Source organism: Apteryx mantelli, chromosome 10 (genome assembly GCF_036417845.1).
Source record: "Apteryx mantelli isolate bAptMan1 chromosome 10, bAptMan1.hap1, whole genome shotgun sequence".
NCBI lineage: Eukaryota > Metazoa > Chordata > Aves > Apterygiformes > Apterygidae > Apteryx > Apteryx mantelli.
This window is the reverse complement of record NC_089987.1, coordinates 16,979,766-16,996,458: the sequence shown is the minus strand read 5'-3', so window position 1 is coordinate 16,996,458 and position 16,693 is coordinate 16,979,766. Positions and strand designations below refer to the sequence as shown.

The window sequence follows — 16,693 nt, the reverse complement described above, 5'->3', positions numbered from 1 at the left end:
CCACATCTGCGTGGGGGCAGGGAAATCATTAATATCTGAACATGCAAGTTTCCCTTTTTAACATAACTGTGTAGCTTTTATGATCACTATGGGGAGAAAAAAATCTTTTTGAGTAAAACTGATGTAACCTGACAAATTAACAAACAGAAGATCAGCTTTGTGAGACTTTGAATGTAGAGGTTTCTTCTATGTGAGAAACAGTTACATCTGCTCATAGTATTCTAAAATTTAAGAGGACAAGCTTAGAAAATGCATCATGACAACAAGAAGGTGAGACTTAAACCCCTGTTTGCTGCTGGTAGATAAAAATTCCACATTGATGTAGCAATATCAAATTGGGTTGAGACACTTGCCAAGAAAGCTCGTCTGATTGTTTGGAGGTATTATTAAACACTGTCTGAATAATGATTTTAGGTTTGCTTATTAGAAAGGATAACATATTTAGAAAACTCCCCTATTAACAGTCAATTCAGACAAAGCAGACTGACAATATAGCATTCAGGCATACAGAATAATTCAAGCAGTATTGCAGTATTCTATAGGAAGCTAGAGAACCTTGTACGAGCAGGCTTTTCTCTATGCTGTAAGTCAATAACTTTCTCACAATTTTAATTTTTAGCCCCATATTCTGCTATAAGACACAGTGCTATGCATAGGTTCTACTGCAGACATCTCTCCTTTTTTATGTTATTTACCCATTTCAGGGTTCCAGTATTATCTTGCTCTCTAACAGGAATGATGTGTTACTGGTTCAGCTCCATCTGATTAGCAATTTATAACATGCTTAAGTGAGGAAAGTGACACAAAACTGAAATGAAGAGGTAGCTTAAAAGTAAAGCATAGTAGTGAGTTCCATTCTCCACCCTCCAGTCTTTTGTCCAACATCTTCCTTATAGGCCTCTCCTTTCTTCCCTCTCAAAGGGGCTGTGTAAAAGGGTTTATTTAATTCTGTTTATAAGTTTTGGTAATTCTTATAATTAAAATTAATTCTGAAAAGATTCAATTGTCAGCCTGAACTTTTCCCCAATAGTTTCAATTGTCTCAGTTTTTTTTTTTTTTTTTTAAATAAAATAGTCACTAGAAATTTTCCAACAAGTCTTGCTAAGGGCAGCTCATTACTTTGAAATAAATCAGGGAAGGAATTCTGCCATTAATATTTAAGTCATTTTCATACTACATGCAAAGACAAGATGCAAAACAGTGCCAGCCAAATCACTACTGGCTCAATCTATAGCATTTCATTTCCAGTCACTTACCTTTGAGATAGCACAGCAGAAGGCCAAAGTAAAAGATGATTTAACTATATTACAGAAAACTGAGTGCTGAACCTATTTTTTAGCTGTTGAACATAAGTATAGCTACTTTACATATTTTCCATTTAAATGAATTCTCAAAATAAGTTGTAAATAGTCAAGTTTACTTTGCGAGTAAAACAATCTCATTAACTCTGTAAAGGTATAAGAAACATCATGCCCCCTGTTCATGGGAATCTCTCAAACACTTCAAAATAATTGCAAAACAAACAAATTGCATAAAGTTGTTTATTTAATGGTAAAACAAAAGTTTGTTCTTTAAAATAGAATGCTAATTCAAGATGTTATTAGCTCTTCAAATTAGATACAGTGCCACTTTTTTAGTTCAGGAAAACAGTAATGCTATAAAGAGGATTTTCTAACAAGATTATTTCTGCAATCTTAATTTCACAGTTCTCTTGAGAAAGGACTGCCAAAAATTTATAGTTACCTCTTACACTGAACTTTTTCTATGGTTGAATATAGCTCTCATATTATGCAATTCCAGTTCTGATGGGAAATTAAAGTCATCTTCAGATATAACCCCTTTTCCTTAGTCTTCCCAACTTTACAAAGATTTTCTAGCCTTTCTCTGAGTAGGCCTTACACAATACACTAAAACTCAGTGAGCAGTGTAAGTGGATAATGTCCTTTTAAAATTGCAATGAAAAACTACATCCTCCAGTTCAAAAGCACTTCCATAAATGAGGTTAAGTTATGCCCAAGCAAGTTACTAGCCTGACAGGCAATATAATGTAAACAAAAGCATTTCAAAATGCTGTTATGTACAGTTAATTTTCTTTCACAGATAACTTACATCTACATTCTACTAGTACTGTGAAAAGAAACACTTCAGAGCCAGCTCTATCCATATGCATAACGCACTTTTCAAAATATATTAATGAGGCCAATAGTCACTTTACCTAGCATACAATGTCAAAGACTGCTGAAAGGAGCCTTTGATTCGTGCATGGTCCTTACAAAACAATAAATAAATATCTCAGAACAAATGCTCGGTGAGCATCTGTTATTACAAATAGACAATATACAAGAGTAGCAGAAGCTGCTTGAAAGTTTACTTAACTACAACACTGACCTGATACTGACAAAACACCAAGTATGAAACTTTCCTCTTCAGCAGAGTCCACGCATGAACCAGACAACCTCAAACTAAAGTTTTCTACCATGATATTTTCTGTTGGAGACTATTACAAACACAGTTTTGACCTACCAAATTGGCAAAGGCTATAATCCTTTGTCACAGTTAGACAATATTTAGATTTGTTCCTGTCTTGAAACATAGTCACTTTGTCTTCTAAATAAATTACACAGTAATTAGAAAGCTGCAGTGATGCATACGACTGCTTGTTAAACACTTTTCCAGTACGGTTTAGTACTAAACCCCAAAATATTAGTAAATGCTGCTTTGTTTGTAGAAAAGGCTTAACAAAACAGATGTTGAACTCATATTACAGCTCACTATGCTGTTTAGTCATACTCCATGTTTTATGTAAGGGGGAAATCCTTCCTTAATTATTACATATATTTGGGCACAAGATGTTATCCTTACAGAATACTGTCATCTCCACCAACAGAAAGTAGATCAAGTGCAATAAGTAGAAAATTGCTTATTTAGAAATTAGCAAAAGTCAGTAACACTTAAAAGAACAACAACACCACACACTTTACACACTGAACTATCTTTACAGTAAGTCAAGTTCTGTGATCTCTTACTAATGCTCTGAAGCACACTTTCAGTACTGAGGCTCTGCTGAAACTTTTCCATTATGCATGTTTGTCGACACATCCTTTCATAATCTTCAAAACTAGATTGTTTCATAAACTGTATTACCTTTAAAAGGTATACAGCCAGTGGCTAGTCAAATTGAAGAAACAAAAACAGAAAAAAAAGCCACCTCAGATGCAGTTCTGTTTATACTGTTTCTAATACTATCCTATTAGTTCTGTTCTTCAGTTTCAGAACAATTCAAAATAGATTTTCTTCTTCCATAAATGCCTTCAAGAATGCAGTCAGTATGCAGAATTCCCACTGGGACGTCAGTGATACAAGCTGTTATCAGAGCCTCTCTAGCCAAGCAGCCAGGATAAACTGCAGGTGTCCAGTACACCTCAAGATCAGGTATATTTTTTGACAATTAAAGCCAGAACTTTAAAGATCACTTTCCTATGCAACCGTACAAAGTCTGCATGCAGCTGCTAAATACAGAAGCACAGTAGTACAAAGGAGAACATGTATTACAATGTAAATACTTTGAACTAGATGAAAGTTATTTTTGAACAACGGCTAGTCAGGAATACATTTGTGTAATACAAGGTACTGCTATGAAGGAGGCTAAACTAATGAAAAAGTGATCCAATACTGTGCAATTTTTTTTTCCAGAGGAGCTCAGCACAATTGTCATACAGTATACTTGAATTTACTTGCATTCCTCTTTCCATTATTGAGCAATCTTCTGCCATGAAGTCTGTTTAGCATTAAAAACAGGATGTGCAGTGCCCAGAGTATCCTCTCATGTCTGCGACAAATACAATACTGTTAGCAGATGTGACAAAGAATGAAGTAGTGGAATGTTTTAACATGGTTATTAATTCTACAGTGCATCCACATAGTTTGTTACTGGAGCTGCTGGACTCCCACAGTGCAGGTAAGGAAAGGAACCTAACTGAAAATGCTTCAAGACAATTCCAGGTAAATCCTCAAATTATTTCAGGAAAAGGTATTCCTTTTCAGAAGGTGGTTGTGTGTCTTCTAGGAAATTTTCAGAACTTCTCTTCCTTCAAAACAAATCTTTCTCCTATTTTGAGATGTAGAAGAAGTATGAATAGCATATCTATGTTTTTAGAATAATCTCCTTCACATAAAGAGGGAAATTCTAAGTCTTCACAGAAGCGAGACAGTTCTAAGTCTACTTTGATTAACTTTGTCGTAGCCTCAGTTCAGTCCAATACCTTGGAATTTGGCTGTCTCGGTGCACACAAAGTAAGTCCTTAGTTCTCCTTTGCCTTTGACATTAATGAGTCCCCTACATTCACATGAATATCCCAATTCCTGTAATATTTTACTTGTTTCTTCTGTGACCTTTGGGTGAAGAGAATTAGAAATTCGTGAAATTCTATTACTCATTTTTTTAAAAAAATCCATAGCCAATTAGAAAAAAAAATTCATAAACATTCCAAGGATCTTATGTTTACCTGGATTTTCCCAAGCTCCCCCGTACTCTCCATTCTGCTAGCAACATTAACAGTGTTGCCCCAAATATCATACTGAGGTTTCCGGGCACCAATCACACCAGCAATCACTGGGCCATGATTTATCCCTGTATAAATAAAAGCAGGTCTCATTACTAAAGTACAAAGTTACATGATATCTAGCTTCATTATTGGCCATAAATCATGAGCTTCAGAAAAAAAAAAAAAAAAAAAAAACACAGAATTAACCCTGCAACACTCTTCTAGCAGTCAGTATTACCACTGTTCTATAAATAACAGTATTGAGGCACAGGAAGATGAAGCGACTCATTCATTGTAAAATAGGAAGTCCAAGAAAGAGCTAGGGCAGAGTCCATGACAATGCAAAATTCTTCCTTTTCTACTTTTAATATACAGAAATATATATTTGTATAATTACAATACTGTCTTCAGCCAACAGTTAATAACAGGGTACCTCCCTCTTCATCCATAACCGTAGTTTTCTCCAAATTCATCCAGCTGCAGTCTTGCTTTTCCTTTTTCCAGTGACTTCTAATCACTAATCTCTAAGCCCATTCCTGAAGAAATCTGGCATTCTTAAAAAGCTAGACTACACAACGCTACCTTCAGCTATTCAGCATCTTATAATGATCCAAATACAGTGTTCAGTGTTAGGAAGGGCTCCATAGTGCTCAGCAATTGACCCACCTAAACCATCCAACTCATTTTTAATTTTTATGGAACCATAGAGTTCATGTTCTTCACAAACTGAACTTACCAATACGTAAGCGGAAATTGTTAAAGGAATGTCGGTTGATGCCATCCAGTTTACTCATCAAGGCAATTCCATATTCCACCATAATCCCAATGTGAGCATGCTGTCTCTCCTTATCCTAAGCAGATCATAACACATATTAATGATTGAACAACACCACACAAGGTTGTATCAGACTACTATTGCATAGTGTTTTCCAAACCACTACTACTAATGAATAAAGTATACATTTATAAGGATGAGGCCACACAACAGAATTGTAGTGTTCAACAAACACTACACATGGATTTAAAAAAACATTAAATTCAACTGAAGTGACTAGAAGAAGGCAAGCATGATATAGTTAACCTTTATAATCATGAATTTGTGCCTCTCCTTTTGGACTCAGATTTAATTTATATGCTTTGTATATACAAAACATGCACACATCCTAAAGTTGTGCACAATCCTACTATGGTGAAAGTCAGCCTGAGCAGAGAAATTGATTTCAATTCTTCTAGGTTATAGAATGTTTCAAATTCAGATCTCACATGTGACACTTCAGGACTCTCTTTTTTGTGCCAGTTCTCAGGTATCACAAACAGCTTGTTACCAAATTCTGAGATGGCCTTTTCTTTGGCAGGCCTTTGACTACCTTATTATTAGAGCTATTCTGTTATGCATCTAGAAATGTTAAGCTACTGGAATCAAAGATTAAGGTTGTAAAAAGTATGCTGGGGTTAATGTCTGCTGAGAAAAAAAGAAACTAGAAGATGATAACGAATTCAATATGAGACAATACACTTACCACCTTTTTCCACGTTTCAGAAAGTCACTCTTGGTAACTCACTGTCTCTTTTCTATCACATTACATTCTGTTAATGTGAAATGCACATACGCCCATGTATCATACTGATGGGAGACTTCAGAGAAAACATACCTGGTTACTCTCTTGGCCTGGTGTAACACTGAGACCAGCTGCTGCCATGTAAGTGCTTCCAATGGTTTTGATTTTTTCAACACCGCTAAATTTAGGTTTTAACAACAGCTGTTTAAAGGGAAGAAGAGTAGAAGTTGATACTAATACCATATTTCAGTTTTTAACCAAAAATCTTGTATTCTCTACAATGAACACTAAGCATCTCTAGGAGTACTATCATTAATCACATTAAGGTTAGATAAGAAAGTACTGCGTATTTGCTCTATCAGCTCATAGGAGAAATGAAACAAGTTCTGAAATTCAAGACTTTTTCAAACCATACTACTAATGCATCAGATGACGTAATTAAAAAACCTCTTCGGTTAGGAATATATTTTACTTCCAGGATTGCAGGGCTGAGCTCAGAATTCAGCCTAACACCTTCCCCCCCCCCCCCCCCCATGCTCACAGATCTAGTGAAACATTTTATTTTAAAGTAAATACATAATCCAGTCCATTTTTTCTGGAAACTTAATTACCTCATCAAAATCAGCAATGATTTCATTTAACAGCCGCAAGCATTCCAGGCCTTCTTTATTGACATCACATTCAGTATAAAACACCTTAAAATCTGGTACTGATGCAAACATGACACACACACAGTCGTAAGATTGATGATACCAGTCCTACAGGAAAAATATGTATTTACACATTGTCAGCAGTTACCCTCCACCATTGAAAACTATCATTGTTTGCTATCACTAATCAAATTACACTTTTTCTATGAAGTTATCCTGTAGTGCACTGTAAAGTAATAAAGTTAACTTAAGTAATATATGTCCCTTTTTTTTCTTTTTTTCTTTTCTTTTCTTTTTTTTTTTTTAATCAGAAGTGTTAACAAAGGCGATTTGCCTACAGAAAGGCTGAGTTATCTGTGTATCTCAAAATTCTCATCTATTCTGGACAGAAATTAGCAATATTTATTCTGCTACAGTGCTGGCAGAATAAGACAGATGTCTTAGAAGAATCATTATCAATTAACTTTTCCCATTGGGGTTGTAACCAAGGAGATATTATCTGGTCCTTTAACTAACTACTTTTAAAAAGAAAGCCTATCTGCTCTAGTAAAATATGGTCTTTGGAAAGCAGTAAATCCTTCCTAAATAGCTGCCAAACTCAAACGCTGTCCCAAAGCTGAACAACTACTTCTTAGAACAGATTTCAGAGATTGACAATAAAAGCTGTCATTTCTTTGGAGGCCATGTGGGTACCAGATTCTTGGCTTTACAAAGGTCCTAGTATACAAACAAGATACAACATGTGTGCAGAATCCTACAATCTTCTCTGTGCCTGGTAGCATGATGTCCTGTGTTACAGAGGTCCAATTTACTGTCCTTCATATAGCAGAGATTAAGCCTACCTCATTTCGTTTTTCACCAATGAAATAGGCAGCGACGTGTGCTGGAAGTACATTTTCCAGCAAAAGCCTGTTAACATTCTCCATCGTTTCAAACTGTTCATGTTCTTTTTTAAACTTATTCTTCCACAGACAATCTAGTCGGCAGTAATAGTCAATCTGCAAAAAACCCAAATATGATAAATTAAATCCATATATCATCTCACTGAAAAATATATTAGTCTTAAATTATTCAAAATAGGAATAGTAGCAATAAAGTTTCTTCAAGACATTTTGAACATGAATAGTTATGAAAAGAGTGCTTCAAGAATGAAGGTCAGAAAAATGCAAAGCAGTCAGCATGAATGAATGCCATTCAGGTCATTTCAGGTGTGTTTACAAGTATGACATATTTTAATATTACAGTGATTATTTTTATCTTGAGTTATTGCCTAGATAGAGGATGAAAAATGGCTTATAAATACAGGTGGATCCTACATATAAATTCTGCTTTCCAATTTCTGGAGTTCCATTAGAGTGGAAAATTGAAAAGTTAAAATATTCTGACTTTTGGAATACAAACACTACTGAAAAATGTGAGGAAGTTCCTGCCATTTCACAGAAAACATTTCTGCATTGTCTACAACTAAGTACAAGAATAAAGAAGATAAAAATACATACCAATTTAGTGCACAATTTAAATTAACAATACTTTTGCGTTTTGTTTAAATCTACTTGCAGCAAGTAAAAATGAACTAACCTATTGCTTTTAAATACATACCTGTTTTGCAAGTAGAATTAGGGTTATGTAAAACAGAACCAGATATAAATTAGTCATTATTCTCGGCTCTTTCATGAAAAACCTGAAAACAAGAAAGCGATACCAAGTCATTTGGATCCTTTAAAAAAAAAGTCCACATCATTAAGGGGTGGGGCGGGGAGAGGGTGCCTTTCTTCAGAAATACCAACACTGGCATCATCTATTTGTGCCAGTGGCTGTCTGGTGAAGGGTCCTATCCTGATAATGAGAAAGGATTATCATTCAGTTCAGTACATGAACTGCATTTAACATATGGACAAAATGCATGCTGAAACCTTGTTAAGTAGTTATTGCAGTGAGGTGTTCAAGTAAACGTGGAGCCATCTTAATTTCCATTGCACTAAGGTGCACCTTTCCTCCCCACACTACCTCCGCAGAAACATAGCCAACAAAACCTTGAACTAGAAAGAACTTTCTTATTTGTGAAAGGGAAGAAGATTAAAAAACCTTAATTGATAAAACAAAGCCAGTCATTAAATCACACCTGCATTCATTAAATCACACCTGCATATAAAATCATACACCTTTATATAAAAATTATATATATACACACAAATCTGAGAGGCCATTCATATTTCATAAGATCAGTCTCTCCTACTACATCTACTCATTTTCACTAACTTAACGTATCAAACTAAATTGCTCTTGTGACATGAACAGCCTGGGATTAAGAGGCCAAATTAAGAGCTAATTTGTTTTGTTTTGTTTTATGCTCAGCTCACAGTTAGCCTCTGCAAAATAAATTTATCCAAATCTTCATCTATGAGAATATGCTGAAAATTTGAGAAACAGACTTGCAAGTGAACAGTATAATTCTTCCACATAGGATTTATAAAATAATTTTTACAGTTATTGGACTTCAGTTAGATCAGAGAAGTTACTGTTACTTTTCAAAGTACGTGTAGTTATTGAAGTAAGTAAATGAAGAGTTAACCAGAATATTGACTAGCAATGCATGGCAAGCACAGCTTCAGCATCGGACCTTTAACAAGGCTTCACTTCGTAGTTTATCAACCTTATTAAAAGATTGAGATTCTTCCCCTTCCTTCTTACAGTCTTCAGTGTAAGCTAAGCTTCCAGACATCTCTGGAGCCATTATCTCATTTCATGGCAGGGTTTTATTTATTTATTTATTTTTAGAAAAAATAAAACCTAACTATTTTTCTTCCAATAAAATTTTCTTAAGGTGATATGGTCTAGTAAGATTTCTGTGTCATTAACTTTATAAAAAGCTTTGTAATGCTTTCTGACTTCCATGATTTTTCTATTTCAAAAATCCAAAAATGTACAAAAATCTTACACCTCCTTTAGTGGAACACTATTGTCTCTTATAAGAAACTTTGCACTGTACCTGGTATCATTCACAGTGGGCCTATGCTGAAGGGTATTAAAAATGACGAGGTAAACAGTCACAGCAATGGACAGGAGAAGAACTTTGAGTTCGAAGCTTATTTGGAGAAACACGGAGCAAGCAATGAACGCTAGTATGCAGCAGTAAGTATAATACTGTAGAAGAATAATTTAAAGAGCAGTTGCATAATTCAGGCTTTACATGTAACAGACTTTCAAACAGTAGTAAATGCTCTACGTTCATGACCATCATCATTTAAATACAAGAAATTAAAATCAGTTGATAATACAATTAAACCTTTATTAATTGCACTAAAAGGGATTTAATGACTTTTTTTAGTTTACTGATTTTTTTTTTTGTTAAAGAGAAAGAAGGGGATTTAAACAAAAAACATCAGGTGCAAACACAAGCAATACCAGATAAAAATGAACGCTGAGAAGGGGACTTATCTTCTGAAGACTATTAATTTAAACAGCTATTTATTTAAAGTTAAATACTAATTTAAAGCAGCTTCGTAGTCCAGTGACTAGGCTGTGAGCCAGGAACTCTGGAATTCTGGTCCTGTATTGACAGTGCTCCCTGTGCAACCTCCCATCTGCCCCACGGGTACCATGGAGGGGGCAGAAGGGCAGGGCTTGCTCCCCAATGTGAGGCATGCCTTCCTTACACTGTTAGGGACTGTGATGCTAATAAGCGTTATCAAGCAGGGTCATTATCTAATGAAGTTAATGAAAAGTTTCCTAGACAAATCACATTCCAGGCCTGGTGGCTAAGGTCAGCGTGCAGCTGATGGCATTAAAGTGCAGTTGCTGCAGAGTGCACTGTGCAGACAGGATTGCTCTGCTCTCTACAGCCACAGCGACATGGTAAGAGGCGAAGCTGGCGTATTTGAGTCCACAGTCACCTCCACAATTTCCTCAGCTTTTGCCCTGCAAGTGTATAGTTCTCTTTACGCACAAGGCATCAAATTATCATACTTTTTCACCCATAACAGTACAGACAGGCATATCACAGAGCCCTGGGAGGTTCTTAGATAAACTCTTAAAATTTCTGCTGAAATCAATGAAACTAGAGCAATTTATAGGGTAACTTGGAATCAGAGCATAGGATATAATGAATTGTACCAACTCTGTCATCCTAAAGGCTGTGAGTCTGCTATTCAAAGGGTAGCAAATGCCCCCATTTTCAGTTAAACCCCTGAAACAGAAATGGCTACGTAGAGAACCACAGAACAGGTCTACGTGCCATTTATCAGGATGCCTACGAGGATCAACAAAACAGCTCTCACCTCTCAAACGTGACCAAAAACATCATCCTGTTCTACCGCTTTTTCTCAAAGTTCTAGATCAACTTTTATGTCTGAAATTTCCAAAAGGGTGAGATGCAAAGCTGTACTTTATTCATCACAGCAACAGCAATTGGAACATTTTGATATCATGAAGAATTTCTATGCTCTCAAATACTTAAAAGCAGCAAAAGAACCTGCCAGGTATCAAAACTACACACAGTATTCAAAGACCTGGGTTTTAATTTGGGAAGTATATGTATTTACTACTTACAGTTTCCTCGATGCAATATTCAGTTGTATTTCCAAAAGGCTGATTTACAGACATGCAAGAACAGAAAATTACCAGGTGAGTAAAATATGCATTATGTATGTGCAACTTCTCATTTGTCATATGACCTTGAATGACAAGGTCCTCACACAACCTGCTGCACGTTGTTCAAAAACATTTCCATCACTGACAGCTGGGGGCGAGGGGACACAGGAGCATCCCAAACATTTGGATGGACTCAAAACAGAATGCCGCTTTGAAACTAAAGAGCTAAAAACTGAAATCCTCAGAAATAATCCTTTCGTATGTTATAGTGAGTGCTAAATCTATGCCTAAATAGATGCTAAACATTATTTAGAAGAGAGTTGGGGTTTTTTTGTTTTTTTTGTTTTTTTAATATATAGCCCTGTTTTTCCCTTATGATACCCAATGAAAAAATACAGCAGTATGAACAAGAATTAAGCTCTTATATACTAACATTGTAAGAAAAGATCAGTATTAGGACTACAGCATAAACTGAATTGTTTTGTATTAAAATAATCTCCTCAGAACACTAAATTTTAAAAGGTGCTGAGTAACCAAATCAAGTCAAGACTTCAGCTGCATCCATGAGTAGTCCAGACTTTTGAAAATCCCTAGAAGATACACAGTAAAACCATGGCTAATGATAGCAAATATTAGCAGAAGTGCCGAAACTGTCTTGTGGCAGGAGTAAATTTTTGTGTGTTCAATATTTTAAAATTCTATCTTTATAAAAAGATAGATATAAAAGATGGAAAGATCTCAAAATGCTGCCATCACTCAATATTACACACACCATCCAAGATGAAATCAATCTTGGAAATGAAGACAGTACTCTACTCACAGAGGTGGCGGCATACAGGTCATTTGATCCAGTAGCGTTTGCAGGCTTGTTTCCTTCAGTAGTCTGTTTTGTTAGCAAGAAAAAATATACAAGCTGGTTAGCAGATAGTCATTCAAGTTTGTTCTCCAGACATTGTACAAGTCCTGACCTGGTTGCCCTTTCAGTGCTACTGCAATACAGATGTTAAAATATAATGAAGTCCCATACAGCTTTATTATACATACATGCACATGCAAGGTACAAGGAAAAAGTGAAAATTGCCATGTGTTTTCTTACTTATTTTTTAAATCAGAGGTGAAGTTAACATTATGGCCAAGCTACTCTAACAGCTATTCGGCACAAACGTGTGGTTCTGCTATCTCTCCCCAGCTCACAGCTGCTGCTCCTGTTCTTCCTTTTGGGCTGGCTCTGGTGGTGTTCACATGACACCACTGTGAGTCAGTTCAAAGAGCCAAGCCAGCAGCAAAACAACCCTACAGAAGAATCAGGAGTTTTCTGCAGCATAGCTTTCAGAATAAACTTCTCCTGGAATCGGAAGACCCAGCACAAGGGATGGCAAGGGCATCCCTTTTAGCAGCAGGTAGCCATCAGATAGGTTTAACTGGTAGCATGAAGTCTCACATAAAGCTTGCTTTAAAAAATTAAAACAAAAAGAGTTGTCTTGAGCATGAGGTTACTCCAAAGAGTTCTGTTTTTCAAATGGAGGGACCTCCATGCAACACAATACTCAGACTAAAGTTAAAGGACAGACTCAGTTTGTATCTTAATGAAAACCGGGTCACAACGCCAAACCTGCAGGATCAAGAGTTGAGTTAACCCTGCGCAGTCTAGCAATAACTATACCACAACGGCTTCATTTCTGAATAGGGATCCAAGCTTTATTCCTCCCTCCCCCATCTGTATTATTATTAGCTAGTGCAGCAAGTAGCGCAGTGTACTTGATAAAACTTCTATCCACTGGAACCAAACATTCAATCCTACGTTAAAAAAAATTGGAAGACCATCTTAGTGCTAATAGTTATAACCAACAGTAATTAAAAATGCTATCTTGAAAGTAAAGAGCAGGTGATGTAAAATAGAACTGAAACCTATCAAATGAATTTTTATTTTATAAACTGGGAATTTTTCCTTTGAATTTTCTTTTGTGACATGTGCACTATCTTTGTGTAAGTCAGCTCAGGTGGGAATCAGACATTAGAAAAAGCAGCAAAAAGCAGAGTACTGATAAAAAGAATACAGTAAGTTGCTCCAACTATGGACATTACAATAAGTTCACAGAATGAAGATAATACAATTACTTACCAAATTAAAAATAGCTATAATCAGCAAGGCACCTATGGTGATGATTGCTAAAGGAAGCCTAAGCAAAGGCATTGTTTCCACCTTTTCTGAGACAGCACAAAGATGGCGCAAGAAAGGCCACTGTTCTGAGCAGCACTTCTGTAAACAAAATTAATTTATTTCAATAACAAGGATAACAGACTTTCATATGTGGGAAGAAATATTTGTACATAAAAATATTTTGTCCATTGTACAAGAGAGAGTCAAGACTCTGCAGTGAAGACTCAGAGTGCAATGAATACAAGTGGGGTATTTTTGTCTTTACATGGCTTGAACCTGGCTCTGTAAGAGAAAGATCTTGCAGCAGCAGTTTTCCTGGGAGACCATCACTGCTCTTCAATAAGGTGATGGTAGAACCGTCTCAAGAGAATTTCAGAATTCACTCTCACCCTTGCTCTATCGCAACGCAGATCTGATGAGCCTAAGGACATCTCCAAAATCCCTTCCCTCTCCCCTTCCCCACCCCAGCTGTTTCTTGGACTGAGAAGGACTTTTTTATTTTACATAGTTAAACTCTACATCACTGTAGACTGTTATATTTATTTATATTTAAGCAGTAATTGTATACATTTAATAATGCAGAGGAAAAGAAATCCAAATACAAAGTGTCCTAATTGATGTAATGGTGCATTTGGAAATCTAACAGCTATGGAATTGCTGCCAATAAATTATTCACATGTTTGTAATTTCCATGGGGCTTTATGAATGTTTATAAAAACGAATCTTGCATTCATACTTCTTTTGATTTTAATATTGGTTCCAGTATAGAAAACCACAGGATTTACAACCAAAATTATTAAGGACAAACATTTAAAAACTCTGAGAAATCTGGCTTAAAAACCAAACCAAAACAAAACAAAAAAACATCCACAGAAGCACATGATAATACCTTCCTCCTCCTTCCCACCCCCTATTCTGGAACCCAAATAATACTGAAATAACACATAGGAATTGCACTAAGAATTTTCAAACATGAGTATCTGAAGTTCAGCATCTAAATCTCTATTTTGGGCAATGAAAAGTTCTGGTAACCTGAGGCTCTAAGTTCCTCTACCTCCCCTTGAAATTAATAGCTTAATTATTCATTCTAAAATATAGACTTAGTTGCCAAATTGCATCCATTCACTTTTGAGAACAGGAAATATTTTTTGAGAAAAGGAAATATTTTTTACTTACCATCCATTTCTCAGCAAAACACACAAACAAAATAAGTGTAATTATGACTGCGACAACACCAAAGGAAATCCCTAGTTTTGCAGTTCTAAACAGAAGAGAGCAGCATTAAGCAAAACGGTGTTAAATGAAAACATATCTGAAACTGCACTTCATCAGCCTAATACTTGCTAAGGGTGTTTCTCGAGAATTAAACAGAGTAGTTCTTATAGCACTGAACAATCACAACATTGCACAGGCATTTTTGTTCTGTTGCACAAATATAACTTTAAGATATTCCATCCCCTTGGTGACCGCCTGCACTATTGCCCCATGTGTAAAGCATGAGCAAATTGCACCCTAGCAGCCATGAAAAACAAATATGCCATAAACTTCAGAAACATCAAACAGCTGCTTCCTCAGAGGTATGAGAAGAAGCTGCAAGTTCCCTCAGTGCGTCTCTACAGGAAAAAGGATCACTGAGCACATTTTAACTACCTAATCCCATTTTCCTATTCTTCATTCTCATTCAATGTGCTTACAGCCAATTATTCTTATAAAACAGTATTCCTCACTTAACTGATCATCCCTCTGTGTATACCAAGCAGTCAAACATGATATTGAGGAAATATTCCTATTTTATTTTCATACGGGTATCAGGGCTCTTACGCCAACAACATGAATGCACTCTTTCATTAACGGGTAGATTATAATTAAGAAACATATACTTATGCCTAAATGCTCAGAGACTTCAAAAGACTTAAGCTTCATGCATGTGAGAGTTTCACTTTATCCATAGCTTAAGTTAAATTATAGAACATTAAAATACTGACACTTACTTTGGCATTATAAACATCTGTATCAGAAATATACAGAGGAATACAAAACTGGCACACGCAAAGTAACTCTTCAGTTTTAGAATAGGAATGGTGCGATACTGAAAAACAGATTAAAATGATCTTAGGATAATTCTAGGGTTTTTTTAATGCTATTACTTTTTTGTGATTACATACATATGCTAATTTACACTGTACTATTAAACCCAAATACATAAACTAAGAGAGAACAAAAGAAAACAGGCATCAAATAAAAAATTCACATGAACACTGGCTGCCAGCAAGAACAGCCTGGTCCAAAGGATCTATTTCAAACCTGGCGGGAAATCTGCCACAGAGTAGTATGTAAATCAGGACTTCACAGCCACACTTAATCAAAATCCACATAAAAAGTACATACACAAGTAAATTTGAAATATATAAACCAGTAATTAATTTACTGTGCTGTGACGTACTGAACATAAAGAACATTATTCAAACAGGAAATGTCCTCTACCTAACAAATAATGGTGTTACACTTCCAATGAAGCCACCATAGAAAGATAGAAAGCAAAAGCGTTTCGCTATGGAGGTAGAGATACATCATTTAAAAATGTCTCATTTCTTCTGAAAGAAGTTGTTCATAGTAAGGCTGGCCAAGCTCCTACCAACTCCCCTACTGCAAGAATTTAACCGCAGATTAGAGGCAGCCTCCTCCAATCCACAGAATTGGCGCTATCAAGGGGCAGGGCCGAACTCAAATGAATCATGAGCTCTGTTTGCCACCAGTTATCAGAGACCTCTTGGGATCTGCAGTCGTCTCGGGAATCCAGGGCAAGAATGAAAATAGATTGTTTCAAAGGTATTCTGATGCTGCCTTAAAGTGACTTAAGTGTCTTAAAGTCACTTAAAGTGACTGATGCTGCCTTAAAAGACTACCAAAAATGATTATTTTGCTCTTACCAACCTCTTTTTCAAGCCCAGGTTCTGCAAAAATGAGGGAGAATCCACAGAAGTCATCAGATTTGCCGCACCAAGGGCTGCATCAAAGAGACAGGCAGTTCACAAAACGCGCACAACAGACCGGTGGCGGACTGCCTGCAAAGCGCCGAGCCGGCAGCCGACAGCTCCGGAAGCTCCCCGTGTCTCTCAGCCTAGTGGCTCCTAGCATGTCCCCGCTACGTTTTTACAGGAGTTGACAGACTGATCTGCAGCTTCCAGA

At 36.3% G+C, this 16,693-nt stretch overlaps 1 protein-coding gene across 1 annotated transcript in view; it reads right to left on the bottom strand.

The window, feature by feature from the left end:
* Window positions 1-1,527: 1,527 nt before the first annotated feature.
* Window positions 1,528-16,693, bottom strand: part of ADCY7 (adenylate cyclase 7) — a 36,484-nt gene continuing 21,318 nt past the window's right edge. Inside the window, exons 13-26 of the mRNA XM_013941200.2 lie at window positions 16,439-16,511; window positions 15,496-15,593; window positions 14,681-14,765; window positions 13,466-13,603; window positions 12,164-12,226; window positions 11,302-11,340; window positions 9,743-9,897; window positions 8,353-8,434; window positions 7,596-7,751; window positions 6,715-6,861; window positions 6,197-6,304; window positions 5,281-5,395; window positions 4,506-4,630; window positions 1,528-4,392 (exon numbers count right to left, since the gene is read on the bottom strand). Coding sequence (XP_013796654.1) covers window positions 4,246-4,392; window positions 4,506-4,630; window positions 5,281-5,395; window positions 6,197-6,304; window positions 6,715-6,861; window positions 7,596-7,751; window positions 8,353-8,434; window positions 9,743-9,897; window positions 11,302-11,340; window positions 12,164-12,226; window positions 13,466-13,603; window positions 14,681-14,765; window positions 15,496-15,593; window positions 16,439-16,511 — 1,531 coding nt within the window. The 3' untranslated portion in view covers window positions 1,528-4,245. The remainder of the gene's footprint in view (window positions 4,393-4,505; window positions 4,631-5,280; window positions 5,396-6,196; window positions 6,305-6,714; window positions 6,862-7,595; window positions 7,752-8,352; window positions 8,435-9,742; window positions 9,898-11,301; window positions 11,341-12,163; window positions 12,227-13,465; window positions 13,604-14,680; window positions 14,766-15,495; window positions 15,594-16,438; window positions 16,512-16,693) is intronic.